This window comes from Neofelis nebulosa, chromosome 7 (genome assembly GCF_028018385.1).
Source record: "Neofelis nebulosa isolate mNeoNeb1 chromosome 7, mNeoNeb1.pri, whole genome shotgun sequence".
In the NCBI taxonomy this organism is placed as follows: Eukaryota; Metazoa; Chordata; class Mammalia; order Carnivora; family Felidae; genus Neofelis; species Neofelis nebulosa.
This window is the reverse complement of record NC_080788.1, coordinates 54128852-54145999: the sequence shown is the minus strand read 5'-3', so window position 1 is coordinate 54145999 and position 17148 is coordinate 54128852. Positions and strand designations below refer to the sequence as shown.

Here is a 17148-nt window from a genome sequence, read left to right as displayed (position 1 = left end):
TGGTAATGGAGCTTTACACTCTTCTTATTAAAATGTACCTTGTTTCTGCCACTAAATCAAGTTGCATCAATACTTTAAATATTTTGGATAATAAACTTCAAAAATTTATATATGTCATCTTAATTTCCACCTAAGGAAGTTAAAACGGAATACTTACATCCATAAATACCTTATTATCTTACTTCCACTTACGTATACTATTAGACTAAACACAAATGTCATTTTTACAGTAATCTTATGTTGATGGTGTCCTGTATTTTGAAAAAAAACCCAGTGTGTATGTCCCCCATCAAGGCTGAGGTAAATGGACCAAAAATGTATCCTAAACTTTTTAGACAGTGGTCTGATCCATCTGAAACCTACTACAGTGAATTCTAGGCAGCATCACAAATCAAGACACTTATTTTCAATATTTTAAATCTATTGTTTAAAAGAAATATCAAATCAAATTTTCCTCCCATCACTGTGTTATTAATTTTTAAGAGGTTATTATAGTAATCAACTCAATCTACTTAAACATTTTGACCACATATACTTGGTAATAGATTTTCAAATCTCAGTGGGTAAACCTCTTATTTCTTTACAAATACTTTCTCTTTTAATTATTTTTCAAATGTTTATTTATTTTGAGAGAGAGAGAGCATGAGTGAGGAAGGGGCAGAAAGAGGGGGGAAGGGAGAGAATCCCAAGCAAGCTCTGTGCTGTCACGTTTGTGTAGCGCTCAAACCCACGAACTGTGAGATCATGACCTCAGCTGAATACATGGGTCAGACGCTTAACTGACTGAGCCAATTAGGTGCCCCCCAAAATATTTTCATTTCAAAATTCTGTATAATATCTAAAGATGACTGTAACTAATATTGTGTATATTGTGTATTTAGCCTTACTTTGCTCTTTCTTTTTACAATATATTTTAAATTTTATTTATTTATTTAGAAAGAGAGAGACAACAGGGGAGGGGCAGAGAGAGAGGGAGAGGGAGAGGGAGAGAGAGAGAGAGAGAGAGAGAGAGGAAGAGGAAGAGAGAGAGAGGTAGAGAATGAATCCCAAACAGGCTCCGCACTGTTAGTGCAGAGCCTGATGCAGGGCTCGAACTCATAACCATGAGATCATGACCTGAGCCAAAGTCAGACACTGAACTGACTAAGCCACTCAGGTGCCCTCTTTTTACTATTTAATCTATCCACTCAGAACCTAAGTTTTCTCTGGCAATTCTTCCTTGTATGTTAATTTTTTAAAAATAAATACAAAGTATTTCATATTTTTAGGTATTAGCAAGTTTCATTATATTTTCTCTAACAGTATATAATCACATAGACATGCAATATTTAGAATTCTATTTTATCTTAATCCATTACTGTTTATTCATTATATTAATTTCTTAGTATAAAGGAAATATATTTTAATACAGCAGTTTTCAAAGTGTGTCCAGTTTCCCCTGATGGCCCCCAAGACTCTTTCAAAAGGTCCATGAGATCAAAAATATTTTCAGAATCATGTTAAGATATTTGCATTTTTTCATTCTCACTCTTTCAGTGATTAGTGTTTTCCAGAGGCTTCTTGATGTATGATATCATAAGATTAAATTCAAAAGCAAATATAAGAATCCAGTTGTCTTCTATGAAGCCTGATACTAAAGAGAATTGTAAAACAGTATATGTATTCTATTCTCTTCACTTTTTTTTCTCGAAAAATGTTTTTTGTGTTAACGTGACAGATTATTATTGTTACCTAAACACAAACTAATATTTTAAAAATTTCTTGGTTTTACATTCTGTAATATGGTAAGTATCGAGACACATAAACAAACCCTTTTAAGAACAGCTCTTTTGGGGCGCCTGGGTGGCTCAGTCAGTTAAGCGGCTGACTTCGGCTCGGGTCATAATCTCGCGGTCCGTGAGTTCGAGCCCCGCATCAGGCTCTGTGCTGACAGCTCAGAGCCTGGAGCCTGTTTCAGATTCTGTGTCTCCCTCTCTCTCTGACCCTCCCCCGTTCATGCTCTGTCTCTCTCTGTCTCAAAAATAAATAAAAACGTTAAAAAAAAAAAAAAAAAAAAAGAACAGCTCTTTTAAGTCCCCAATAATTTTTATGTAATAGGACACTGATACCCCAAAAGTTTGAGAGCCACTACTTTATCATATTATATAATCCCTTAACGTTAAAAAAATTTTTGTCAGTAACTGATGCTGAAAAGTTTATCTTAAAAATTTGAATTATACATTAAAAAAATTACTTGCCTTGCTAATGGGATCAATTTTTATTTTTATTGTTTTATATCTGGTTTATATTTCAAGGATAAACCTTACTTCAGCACAATGAATAATCCTTTTAATTTTTATATTTGTTCACTAGAAACAGAAGGTCATCAAAGTTCAATGTAACTGTGCTAGACATTATTAAAGATAAAAAATGGGGGAAAAATAAGGATATAATCCTTATTCAAAAAAAAATTTATAATCCACAGGGGAAGATACAATTGTCCTCAACTAACTACCTCAATGAGCTTCATGGAGGCAGCAGCATGGCATTTGAACTATGTTCTTAATAATGAATAAAATTCCAGTAAGTAGAGAGTAGCTGAGAGAAAAACACACTGCAGTGTGTAAACAAGAACTGCTTTTTTGTTAAGTTTATGTTTTTGAGGAACAGTAGGAAGACAACGTAACAAACATTTATGGAAAGGTACGGGTGGGAATAAAAGGCCAAGTGAAAGAGCTATGACAAAATTTCAAAAGCTGGAGAGCTTTGAAAATCAAGCAAAGAGTTTGGGTATTATTTTATACACACTGGGAGCTATTAAAAGTTTTTTATTTAAATTTTACTTAAATGTTAGTTAGCATACCTTGCAAAATTGGTTTCAGGAGAATTCAGTGATTCATCACAAGTGCCCTCCTTAGTACCCATCACTCATCTAGCCCATCTCCCACCCACCTCCCTCTGTCAACCTATAGTTTGTTCTCTATCATTAAGAGTCTCTTGTGGTTTGTTCCCTCTCTTCTCTTCCCTTCCCCTTCCCTTTTATTCATGTTTTGTTTCTTAAATTCCACACATAAGTGAAATCATATGGTATTTGTCTTTCTCTGACTTATTTTGCTTAGCATTAACACATTCTAGCTCCATCCACATCATTGCAAATGGCAAGACTTCACTCTTTTAGATGGCTGAGTAATATACCATTATATATGTGTGTGTGTGTGTGTGTGTGTGTGTGTATATACATATACACACACACACACACCACATCTTATCTATTCATCAGTTGATGAGCATTTGGGCTCTCTTCATAGTTTGGCTATTGTTGATAATGCTGCTGTAAACACTGAGAGGCATGTACCTCCTTTGAATCTGTAGTTTGTATCACTTGGGTAAATACCTAATAGTGCAATTGCTGGATTGTAGGGTAATTTTATTTTTAGTTTCTTCCATCCTTGCCAACATCTGTTGTTTCCTGAGTGGTAATTTTAGCCATTTTGACAGGTGTGAGGTGGTATCTCATCCTGGTTTTGATTTGCATTTCCCTGAAGATGAGTGATGTTGAGTATCTTTTCAGGTGTAGGTTGGCCATCTGGATGTCTTCTCCGGAAAAGTGTCTATTCATGTCTTATGCCCATTTCTTCACTGGATTATTTGTCTTTCGTGTGTTGAGTTTGATAAGCTCTTTAAATATTTTGGATACTACCCTTTATCAGATATGTCATTTGCAAATATCTTCGCCCATTCCATAGGCTATCTTTTAGTTTTGTTGACAGTTTCCTTCACTGTGCAGAAGATTTTTATCTTGATGAAGTCCCAATAGTTCATGTGTGCTTTTGTTTCTTCTGCCTTCAGCAACATGTCTATTAAGAAGCTGCACCAGTCGAGGTCAAAGAGGTTGCTGCCTGTGTTCTCTTCTAGGATTTTGATAGGTTCCTGTCTCACATTTAGGTCTTCCATCAATTTGAATTTATTTCTGTGTATGGTATAAGAAAGTGGTCCAGTTTCATTTTTCTGCCTATCCCCATCCAGTTTTCCCAACACCATTTGTTGAAGAGACTCTTTTTTTTCCATTGGTTATTATTTTCTGCTTTGTTAAAGATGAGTTGACTATATGGTTGGGGAGTCCATCTGTGGGTTTTCTACCCTGTTCTGTTGATCTGTGTGTCTGTTTTTGTGCCAGTACCAAACTGTCCTGATGACTATAGTTTTTTGTTTTTTTGTTTCTGTTTTTGTTTTTGAGAAAAAGAGAGAGATGGCGCAAGTGAGCAAAGGGAAGAGAGAGACAGGGTGCCGGTGGGGTGGGGGCGGGAGCGGAGCTCATGTTTTTTTTATCTGAGGCAGGGCTTGTGCTCACCAGAAGCAAGGCTCAAGCTCACCCGATGCAGGACTCAAACTCACGAACCGTGAAATGATGACCTGAGCTAAAGTCAGATGCTTAATGCCTAAGCCACCCAGGATCCAGCCTAAAGCTTTGTAATAAAGCTTGAAATCTGGAATCATGATTTGTTTTTTTTCTTTTTCAGTATTGCTTTGGCTATTTGGGGTCTTTTGTGGCTCCTTACACGTTTTAGGATTGTTGTAGCTCTGTGAAAAATGCTGGTGGTATTTTGATGGGGATAGCATTGAATATGAAGACTGCTTTGGGTAGTATAGACATTTTAACAATGTTTGTTTTCCAAACCATGAGCATGGAATGCTTTTCCATTTCTTTGTGTCCTCTTCAATTTCCTTCATAAGTGTTCTATAGTTTTCAGAGTATACATCTTTTACTTCCTTAGGTTTATACCTAAGTATCTTATTGTTTTGGGTACAATTGCAAATGGAATCAATTCCTTTATTTCTTTTCCTGCTGCTTTGTTATTGGTGTATAGAAATGCAACAGATTTCTGCCCATTGATTTTATATACTGCAACTATGCTGAATTCATGTGTTAGTTCTAGCAATTTTTTGCTAGAGCAACTAGCAAATTGCTAGAGCAATTTTTTGGTGGAGTCTTTGGGTTTTCTACATAGAGTATAACATCGTCTGCAAATAAATAGTGAAAGTTTGACTTCTTCCTTGCCAATATGGATGCCTTTTATTTTTGTTGTCTGATTGCTCAGACTACGATTTCCAGTACTATATTAAATAGTAATGATGAGAATGGACATCCCTCTCTTGTTCCAGACCAGAGAGGAAAACCTCTCAGTTTTCCCCACTTGACGGTATTAGCTGTGGGTCTTTTATATACAGCCTTTATGATAGTCCATCTATACCTACTTAGTTTTTAACAAGAATGGATGCTATATTTTGTCAGATGATTTTTCTGCATCTATTGACAGGCTCATATGGCTCTTACCCTCTCTTTTATTAATGTGGGGTATGTATCAGATTGATTGATTTGCAAACACTGAACTACCCCTGTAGCCCAGGAATAAATCCCACTTGATCACAGTGAGTAATTCTTTTCATGTACTGTTGGATTTGATTCGCTAGTACCTTTTTTTTTTGTTTTTACAATTGCTAGTATCTTGTTGAGAATGTTTGCATCCATGTTCATCAGGGTATTGTTTGTAACTCTCCTTTTTAGTGGGGTCTTCATCTGATTTTTGAATTAAGGCAATGCTGGCTTCAATGAGTTTGGAAGTTTTCCTTCCATTTCTATTTTTAGAACAGTTTGAGAAGAATAGGTGTTAACTCTTCTTTAAATGTCTGGTAGAATTCCCCTGGGAAGTCATCTGGCCCAGGACTCATTTGTTGGGAGATTTTTGATTACTGATTCAATTTCTTTGCTGGATATGGGTCTGTTCAAACTTTCTAGGCATATCATTTTCATAATATTCTCTTATAACTGTATTTCTGTGGTGCTGATTGTGATCTCTCCTCTTTCACTTGTGATTTTATCTATTTGGGTCCTTTATCTTTTCTTTTGGTAAGTCTGGCTAAGGGTTTATCAATTTTGTTAATTCTTTCAAAGAACCAGCTCTTGGTTTTGATTTTTTTGTGTGTTTGTTTCTATATCTTTTATTTCTGCTCTAATCTTCATTATTTCCCTTATTCTGCTGCTGCTGGCTTTAGACTTTATTTGCTGTTCCTTTTCTAGCTCCTTTAGGCGTAGGTTAGGTTATGTATCTGGGGCCTTTCCTGTGTCTTGAGATAGGCCGGAATTGCACTATACTTCCCTTTTTGGACTACATTTGCTACATCCCAAAGGTTTTGGACCACTGGGTTTTCATTTTCATTTGTTTTCATGTATTTTTTTAAATTTCTTCTTTAATTTCATTCTTTAGTAGGATATTCTTTAATGTCCATGTATTTGAAGGCTTTCCAAATTTTTTTGCGTGGTTTACTTCAAGTTTCATAGAGTTGTGACCTGAAAATATGCATGGTATTATCTCAATATTTTTGTACCTGATGAGGGCTGATTTGTGACCCAATACATTATCTGTTTTTGGAGAATATTCCACGTGCACTCAAAAAGAATGTGTATCCTATTGCTTTAAGATGAAATATTCTGGGGCACCTGGGTGGCTCAGTCAGTTAAGCGTCCAACTTCGGCTCAGGTCATGATCTCGCGGTCCGTGAGTTCAAGCCCCGCGTCAGGCTCTGTGCTGACTGCTCAGAGCTTGGAGCCTGTTTCAGATTCTGTGTCTCCCTCTCTCTGACCCTCCCCCATTCATGCTCTCTGTCTCAAAAATAAATAAACGTTAAAAAAAATTAAAAAAAAAAAAAGATGAAATATTCTGAATGTATCCGGTAAGTCCATCTGGTCCAGTATCATTCAAAGCCATTGTTTCTTTGTTGATTTTCTGCTTAGATGACCTGTCCATTGTTGTATATGGGATGCTAAAGTCCCCAACTATCACTGTATTATTACCAATGAGTTTATTATTAATTGATTTATATACTTCGGGTGGGTCCAAGTTGGGGCATAAATATTTATAACTGTTAGATCTTCTTAATGGATAGAACCCTTAATTATGATATAATGCCCTTCTTCATCTCTTTACAATTTGTTTTAAAATGTAGTTTGTCTGATTTAATTATGAATACTGTGGCTTTCTTTTGACATCCATTAACATGATAGACAGTTCTCCATCCCCTCACTTTCAATCTGCAGGTGTCTTTAGGTCTAAAATGAGTCTCTTGTAGGCAGCATATAGATGTATCTTGTTTTTTTTATCCATTCTGATACCCTACATCTTTTGATTCTCCAGAGAATTTAGTCAGAGTGATTACTGAAAGATATGAATTTAGTATCATAGTGTTACCTGTAGAGTTGGTGTTTTTGGTGATGCTCTCTGGTCCTTTCTACTCTTTGTTGCTTTTAGTCTTTTTTCTCCCCCCTCCACTCAAAGAGTCCTCCCTTAAAATTTTCTATAGGGCAGGTTTAGTGGTCATAAACTCCTTTAGTTTTTGTCTGGGAGACTCTTTATCTCTCCTTCTATTCTGAATGACAGCCTTGCTGGATACAGTATTCTTGGCTGTGTATTTTTCCGATTCAGCATGTTGAAAATACATTGTCACTCCTTTCTGGCCTAAGTTTTGTGGACAGATAATGCTGTGAACGTGATTTGTCTTCCCTTATAGGTTAAGGACTTTTTCCCCCATGCTGCTTTCAGGTTTCTTTCCTTGTGTGTGTATTTTGAGAATTTGACTATGGTATGTCTTGGCAATGGCTGGCTTTTGTTGAATTTAATGAGAGTTCTCCATGCTTCTTGGATTTTGATGTCTGTGTCCTTCCCCAGATTAGGGTAAGTTTTCAGCTACAATTTGCTACACAAACTTTCTGCCCCTTTTTCTCTCTCTTCATGTTCTGGGACTCCTATGATACAAATGTTATTACATTTAGTAAATTGCTGAGGTCCCTAAGTCTGCCTTCATGATCCCTGACCTTTGTTTCCCTCTTCTTTACAGCTTCATTATTTTCCACAATTTTATCTTCTGTATCACTAATTCCCCCTCTGCCTTGTCCATCCTCATTTTTATGGCCTCTATTTGGATCTGCATCTTGGTTATAGCAGTTTTTAAAACATTTATTTATTTTGAGAGAGAAAAAGAGCATGTGAGCAAGCAGGGAAGGGGCAGAGAGAGGGAGATAGAGAATCCCAAGCAGGCTCCATGCTGTAAGCACAGCCTGACATGGGGCTCAACCCTACAATCCACAAGATCATGACTTGAGCTGAAATCAGGAGTCATATGCTTAACTGACTGAGCCACCCAGGCACCTTGTTGCTATAGCATTTTTAATTTCAGTCCGTGTAGATTTCGGGTCTTTTATCTCTGCAGAAATGGATTCTCTAGTGTCTTCTATTCTATAGAAGCTATATAGTGTCTTCTATTCTATAGAAGCTATTCTATATAGCTTTTATTCCCCAAGCCCAGCTAATATCCTTATAATCATTTAAAAAAATTTTTAATGTTTATTTATGAGAAAGAGAGACAGAGCGCGAGGTGGGGAGGGGCAGAGAGAGAGAGAGAGAGAGAGAGACAGAATCCAAAACAGGCTCCAGGCTCTGAGCTGTCAGCACAAGAGCCCGATGTGGAGCTCGAACTCAGGACCGCAAAATCATGACCTGAGCTGAAGTTGGACGCTTAACCAACTGAGCCAACCAGGCACCCCTAAATTCTAGTTCAGACATCTTACTGCATTGATTAAATCCTTGGCTGTCATATCTTCCTGTTCTTTCTTTTGAGGTGAATTCCTCTATCTTGTCATTTTTGATGACAAAAAACAGTAATAACAGAATCAAATAAAAATTTAAAAAGTAAAAAAAAAAAAAATCACATAATGGAAGCTAGATCCTAGGTGTGTTTTGGTCTGCTTGTTAAAAGAAGCTTGGAAGACAAAAGAGAAAAGAAGAGAGAAAAAAATATATAATAAAAAAAAAAACAATAAAAAGGCCGCCTAGGGTGCTCAATCAGTTGAGAGTCCAACTTATTTCAGGTATGGCTGTGTTTCAAAACCCCACATTTTAGAGACCCCTATGGCTCAAAGCCATCCTCTGGGGAACGGTCTTGCTGTGCTATGTCTGGGGCCGGCTTGTCCCGGAAAATGGTTGCACCACGGTGCATTGGCACCAGCTCGAGTTTATGGTAAATAACAATACACAGCTGGTACCAGGGTTTACTGCCCTCAGCCACATCTCTGTTCCTATACAGGTGATTGAGGTGGCTTGATGGTGACCACTGGGTGTTTTGCTTGTGGAGAGGCCATATCACCTCTACCAAACGCACTCCAAGCAGGGGAACTGCTTCTCCCCATGCGACCTAGGGGATCCTCAGACTGGACAGCCTGCTCCCAGGTCTCCACCCTGCTTCCTCACTGGAGTAGCACCAGAGGCTGACCTCTGAAACTTCAGACTCTGTGCTCCGCTGTTTATAAAAGACTGGCAGTAATGAAACCCTCTCCTTTTTCCCCCATTAGTGGTTTCAGGGAGCAGTTTTTTCTTGTGCAGTCCTCTGTGCATGTTTTCACTCCTTCTCTTTAGACGCTTTTATAGCGAGTGCTTTCTTGCACAAACCCAATACACTGCTCTCTCTCCCTCTGTCTTTCTCCTCCCTGGGAAAACAGCTCCCTCCCATGTGAAGCACCACGGCTCTTCTATCCCCCAATTCACCTCTCCACACCATGTACCTGCCGTGTTCTCTCCCTCAAATTATTCAGATTGTTCTGTTACCCTCAGATCAATTTTCTAGATATTCAAATGGTTTGATGTCGATCTAGCTGTGTTCGAGGGACAAGACAAGCCCAGCGTCTCCTTACTACTCTGCCATTTTAAACCCCCCTCCCCCACCCCCACGGATCTATCAAAAATTTTTAAATTGAAGAAAGACATGGTAAAATATATGATTATAAGAATAATTAGTTTAAAGAACTAATTTGAAGAAAGGATAAGAAGATTAGACTACTGAAGTAGTATGACTGCTATAAAGACAAGGTACAAAGACATTAGGAATGAAAAGGAGATAAATAAGTAGAAACTGATGAATGGACAGACAGCTTTGCAGAGAAGTCAGATTTAGAAAGCTAGGATTTGGTAATAGTGCACTTCAAAGTATAGCTCAATTAAAGCTGGCAACATGGAAAACCAATAAGATGGCAGTATTTACTCTCTCCAATGCTAGACATGTGAAATTTCAAAATGAAATGATTTCAAAAGGCTTTGTAAGGGGGATAGTTTTCAGGAGCTCTTTAGAAAACAATGAAAAATGGTATGTAACCTAAAAGGGGGACACCACAAGGTCAAAATCATGAAAAACAAAAAGGATAAACAAAAAAACAATGTGTAATTTCTCTATTACAAAAAGGCATCAATAAAAATTTAGTGTAACAAATGACGACCAAGAAAAAAGAAAAAGAAGGAAATACAATTATTCTGTAATTAAGCTGATCCTAGAGTTTTAAAAAGGGGCGAGGATAAGGAAAAGACAGGCTTATTAACACTTTACCTTTTCCCTATGTTGCCACGATGACAGGGAAAATCTCCAGAAACAAGGAAATGGTTTCAGATTGTCATATAGCACACTAAGACTTACAGGACACTAAGACTGGCTGCAATTTTTTCAAGTAATCAAGCAAATCATTAAAGGTTTTAGCAGAATTGGATATGTTTAAGTAAAATGACATTTCCCAAAGATAACAAAGCTTAGTCAACAAAGAATTTTAACACACACTTACTGTGTTGTAAAGTTCTTCCAGTCTAGGAATGGTAAGGAATTTATGCATGCTTACTCCATTTTCAATAAGTAGTTTTACAAATGCAACTCTATCCATTACAAGAGCATCAAGCATAGCTTGTTCCAAGGATCCAACCTAAAATATCAAAATTAGTGAATATATTTCACACATTCTAATTATACAAATAATTCTTAATGCAAGTCCTAGGATTTATACTTATTTGTTCTTGAATAGTTTTGGAACAAACTAAAAAGGTACAAAATAGTAAAAGGCTAGAACTTAAGGTATAAAGGGAATAGAAGAAAAGACCTCTCTATACTAGCATTCCCCAAAGAATACTCCATAAGCACTATTTCTGCAGGAGAGAAGTGTTACATATTGGGGGGGGGGGGGGGGGGAGAAAGAATCCATCATCAAGTAAATTTGGGGAAAAAAATCTTAGAGCAATGGTTCTCAATGTTTAGGAAAGGTTTTTTGAACAGATCATTTCACTATTTGGGGGCCATTACTAACATTCAAAGGATACCAGATATCATGCACTACGCCAGACAATTTCACTCAGAAAGGACTGGCCGATATCTCACACAACTTTGTTATGCTGTTGGACTTTCATGTGTGAAAATGCAATAATTCTGCTTTACATATAAACACAAAGTATTGTCATAGTTTGTTTTGCAATGAAGTTTCCAGAAATACAACATCATATTAGTTACATAAGATGGTACTTAGTTTTCTTTAGAACTTTAACAGAAATTATTCACCATTAGAGAAAAATTACATCTCCTAATAGCAATATAATTTGTGCCATTTGAGTTTAATGTAAACCATGTACGTCAGCCAGTATTTTTAAGCTGCCCCTTTTAAGTTTTTAGGGACTCTTTATAGACTTCAACAGACTCTGAATCAAATGCTGTTAAATTAGTGGAGACACAAATATAGAAATTTCAAGTATCATTAATAGGGTATTATATTTTATTTAAGAAACAATTTTTAAAAATCATTTATTTTTAAGAGAGAGACAATGTAAGCAGGGGAGGAAGAGAGAAAGAGGGAGACACAGAATCCAAAGCAGACTCCAGGCTCTGAGCTGTCAGCAAACAGCTCGAACTCACAAACCGAGAGATCATGACCTAAGCCGAAGTCAGACATTTAAACAACTCAGCAACCCAGGCGCCTCATAAAGGGTATTTTATTAATAGAACACTAATATATTTAATATTAATGCATTTAACATTAATATATTTTATATGTATATTAAGATATTTTAAATATCTCATATTATTGCCTCTGTATATTTTTAATATTTTAGTACCATATGATAAAATAAAACTTTGTGGGGAAAATCAGTATCAAAATTATTGGCTGTTTTTTGGGTTTTTTTTTTAACCTGTTGTTTTTCAATTTATTCTGATTCTGTCTGCATAAGTTTACTAGATAAATGTACAACTTCTCTACAGCAGCTTCTATTACCATTTCTCCAATCTGTCCTCTATTTCCATCTCTTAGCAAAGGATCTGGTCACCAAGATCTTCTTAAGGATACTAACTAAATGCACACTTCATACATGATGGGATTTCAACATGGAAGATATGTTTTCTGCAGTTTTTAAGTATATTTATTTATTTTTTGAGGGTAAGTGCACAAGCAAAGGAGGGGGGGGCGGGGAGAGAGAGAGAATTCCAAGTAGGCTCCAGGCCATCAGCATGGAGCCAAACATGGGGCTTGATCCCATGAACCGAGAGATCATGGCCTGTGTGGAAATCAAGAATAAGATGCTCAACCAACTGAACCACCCAGGTGCCCATGTTTTCTGCAATATTTTTTATCACTCAGCTCTATGTCACAACAAGGGAAATATTTTGACATTGCACTTAAAAATAAGGCCGAACTAATTAATAACACTGTAAAACTTATTCAATTTCTCCTATTAATAGCCACTGATTTATCAAGGCATGCTATTCTTATTTTAGGATTCTTTCTCTTATCACATACAAATAATTCTCATATGTTATTACTTATTCTAACTACTTTTGCTCTAATTCCTATTTGTTCCTCTTCTTTGCTCTTTCCTTGTCCTGTAGTTGTCAATGGGTATTTTTCTGCTCCCCACGGAATTTAAATTACCAACAACATTTCCATATTAGCGTGTACTCACAACTGCAGCATTTTACACGGATTCTACATAAAATAAGTGCAAGCATATAATTATTTATTATGCTATTTATGTTTCCATTCTTAAGTATCGTCACATTGAAATACCTATTTTTATTATAAATGACTTTCATTTGTCTTTATACAATATGGCATTATATTGTTTTTTTTCTTTAGCATTTATTTATTTTGAGAAACAGAGCACAAGCAAGGGAGGGGCAGACGGAAGAAGAGAGAGAATCCCAAGTAGGCTCTACAATGCCAGCTCAGAGCCCAACACAGAGCTCCATCTCATGAACCGTGAGATCATGACCTGAGCCAAAACCAAGAGTTGGATGGTTAAATGACTAAGCCACCCAGGCTCCCCAATATATTTTTATTTGTATAGTAAGTACTTGATAAAATTTTTTTTCGTGTAATAAAAAGGGCATAATGAAACTTATGTTTTAAAAAAGAAGTGTTCTATCTGAATTGAGTTTATAACCACTGCCCAAAACAACAATAAAGCCTTACGAAATTTTCACATCTGAAGAAAAAAAGGTTTAGTTAAAGAAAAAGTATTTGCTTTGTTCCGCATTTCTTCATACACTCCATGCGTAACTCTTAACAACGAAGAGGAAAAACAAAAAACAATAGTGCTGCAAACTCTAGTATAAAGTAAAGCACAAAATCAAATAGGTAACATTGTGTTTAATGAATCCATGAGATAAACCATATATACACAGAAGATGATGGCTTTTTCCAAGTCTTTACACTTGAGATAAAAAAATTCAATGAAGCTATTCAAGGGACTAAAAGGTTGGTTTACTGTTAAAGAGTTTTACCACAGCTGATCAACATTAATTTCTTCCTCTGAAGTCCTGTAAGAATGGAAGTGACTAAATACTTTTTTATTATTTATAGGAAATACATCTCCATGGTTTAAAAAAACGATCAAATACCAAAAATGGCATAAAATGAAACTTTCTCTCTTCTGCCCATCTTTATACAAACATATCTCATAGTAATAGTTTCCAGAAAGGTTCTATGACTACACAGTGCATGCAGATATGCCTGAATGTGTGTACATCCAAAAACAGAATTTGCTACAAAGAAGCTCATGCTGTGCATACTTTTCTCCACTTTGCTGTTTACGTTTCATAGAAAAGATTTAGCTCATCCTCTGTAAAAGCTGGATAAAAATTCAATGTAGGGATGAACATTCAATTTGCCAAATTTCCTATTGATTCAGACATATAACAAAAATTTATCAAGCATTTACTATGTGCCAGGCTGTGAATATAGGAGGTAAACAAAAATAGTCTTTCTTCTATAAAATTTACTATCCAGGAGTAGAGAGAGAAATAAATAGCTAAGATATATAAATGATTTCTCACATAGTGATAAATACTAAAGAAAAAAAATGGCAGAGAAGAACACAGAAAATGCTGTCATAGGGGACTTCTATTAAAATAGGGTAGACAATAAAAAGCCTACTTGAGGAGATGTTTGGTTAGAAACTAGAAAAAGAGGGGTGCCTGGCTAGCTCAACCGGGGGAGGATGCAACTCTTAATCTTGGGGCTGTGAGTTTGAGCCACATTGGGTGTAGAAATTACTTAATAAATAAAACTTAAAAAAAAAAAAAAGGGAAACCAGAAAAAGAAAACGAAGCAAGTCTAGGCAGGCATATAAGGGAATAGGATTCCAGACCAAAAAAACCCCACAAGTACAAAGACAGGAATATTATTGGTATGTTTTAAAAACAGTAAGAAGACCAATATGGTTACATAAAAGAGTGCAAAGGGAATAGTGGTAACATGTAAAGTAAGAGAGGCAGTAATGGTGCAAATGATGTGAAACCCTATAAGCCATCATAAGGGCTCTGGACTGTGCTCTGCATAAATGTGATATGATCCATCTTCTGTGTAATAGGAGAGGAAGAATGAGAGTAAGGAAACAAACAGGATGCTACTAAAACAATAAAGAAGAAGGGTGACAGTAGATTGAACCACGATGATAAAAAAATTGCATATTTTAAAGTAAATATGAAAACATTTACAAATGTTATTGAACTGGAATATATGAAAAAGAGAAAAGTAAAAAATGACACTAAGGCTTCTTATCTCAAAAACTGGGAAAAGGTTGTTGCCGTTTGGTTAAAATGAGAAAGACCACTGAAGGAACTAGTCTAAACATCTGATATAACACTATATTGAATTATCTTGTACATATAGGAATATTTCTTTTTTTTCCTTTCTTTTTTAATCTTTTGACCCCCTTCACCCATTTTGTTCCACTTCCCCACCCCCTCACCTCTAGCAACCACCAATCTGTTTATATATTCCACATATAAAAGAGACCATATGGTATTTATATTTCACCTAGCATAATGATGTCAAGATCCATCTATGTTGCTGCAAATGGCAAGATTTCATTCTTTCTTATGGCTGAATAATATTCCATGTATTCCATACAATTACCTTATCCATTCATCCATCAAGCCAGGAAACAATGAACAAAATGGCAATTAGTACATACCTATAATAATTACTTTAAATGTAAATGTACTAAATGCTCCAATCAAAATGCATACAGTGGTTGAATGGATTTAAAAAAACAAGACTCATCATCTCTATGATGTCTACAAGAGACTCACTTTAGATGTAAAGTCATACACTAAAAGCGAAGAAACAGAATTAAGATATTCCATGCAAATGGAAACCAAAAGACAGAATAGGTATACTTATCTCAGACAAAACAGATTTTAAAACAAAGACTGTAATAAAAGATAAAAAGGAAGGGGTCAATCCACAAAAAGATATAACATTTGTAAATATTTATACATCCAACATAGGAGAACCTAAATATGTAACACAATTATTACAGACACAAGGGATTAAGAGACATCAATAATGATAGGATACTTTAATACACCCCCCATTATATCAATGGACAGATCATCCAGACAGAAAAATCAATAAAAAAAAATTGGCTTTCGAGGCGCCTGAGTGGCTTGGTTGAGCGTTCAACTTCGGCTCAGGCCATGATCTCATGGTTCATGGGTTCAAGCCCCACGTTGGGCTCTGTGCTGACAGCTCAGAGCCTGGAGCCTGGAGCCTGCTTCAGATTCTGTGTCTCCCTCCTCTCTCTGCCCCTCCCCTGCTTATGCTCTGTCTCTCTCTGCCTCTCTCTCTCGAAAATAAATAAATGTTAAAAAAAATTTTTAAAAAAATAAAAAATTGGCCTTCAATGGACTTAATAGATATATACAGAACATCCTATCCAAAAGCAACAGAACACACATGTCAAGTGTATATGGAACATTTTCCAGGATTGATAACATGGCAGGCCATAAAACAAGTTTTGATAAAATTATGAGGACTGATAATCATCAAGCATCTTTTCCAACCACAATGGTATTAACTAGAAATTAATTACATGAAAAAAATTGGGAAATTCACAAGTATGTGACGATTAAACAACATGCTACTGAACAATGAATGAGTCAAAGAAGAAACAAAAAAAATCTTGAGACAAATAAAATTGGAAATACAATAAACCATCATTTGTAGAATGCAACAAAAGCAGTTCTAAGAGGAAAGCTGATAGCAATAGATGCCTACCTCAAAAACTTCTAAAAGTCTCAAACTTAACTTTATACCTCAAGGAATTAGAAAAAGAATAAACAAAACCCAAAGTTAATAGCAGGAAGGAAGTAACAAAGATTAGAATAGAAATAATGAAACATAAACTAAAATGACAATAGAGAAGGTCAATGAAATCAATGAAACCTAAGAGCTAGTTGTTTGAAAAGATAAACAAAAAGCTGAGAAATCTTTGGCTGCACCCATCAAAAACAAAAAAAAAAAAAAGAAGAGGACTCAAAATCAGAAAATAGGTGATGCTACAACTGATACCAGAGAAATATAAATGATTTTAAAAGACTACTATGAACAATTACACACTAAAAAATTGGACAACCTAGAAGAAATGGGAAAACTCAATCTACTAAGGCTAAATGATGATGAAATGGAAAATATGAACAGACCAATTACAAGTAAGAAGATTGAATCAGTAATCAAAAACCTACCAAAAAACAGAAGAGCAGGACCAGACAGCTTTCTGGTGAATTCTACCAACAATCAAATCCTTCTTAATCTCTTCCAAAAAAATAAGGAGTGAATTCTTCCAAACTCATTTTATGAGGCTAGCATTATCCTGACAACACAAGAAAATTACAGGCCAATATCCCTAATAAACAAAGATGTATAATAGGGCACCATATCTAAGATTTCTTTCAGTTCTAGGATTTTTAGTGATGTATACCCTATAACAAAGGTTTTATCATGAGCAAAACAGAACTTAGGAAATCCTAAATGGA

At 35.9% G+C, this 17148-nt stretch overlaps 1 protein-coding gene across 2 annotated transcripts in view; it reads right to left on the bottom strand.

The window, feature by feature from the left end:
* The window catches only part of TRPM7 (transient receptor potential cation channel subfamily M member 7), a 123810-nt gene that overhangs the window by 55348 nt on the left and 51314 nt on the right, over positions 1 to 17148 (bottom strand). For both annotated transcript variants that reach the window (XM_058737744.1, XM_058737745.1), the window contains exon 12: positions 10637 to 10771. In XM_058737744.1, coding sequence (XP_058593727.1) covers positions 10637 to 10771 — 135 coding nt within the window. The remainder of the gene's footprint in view (positions 1 to 10636; positions 10772 to 17148) is intronic.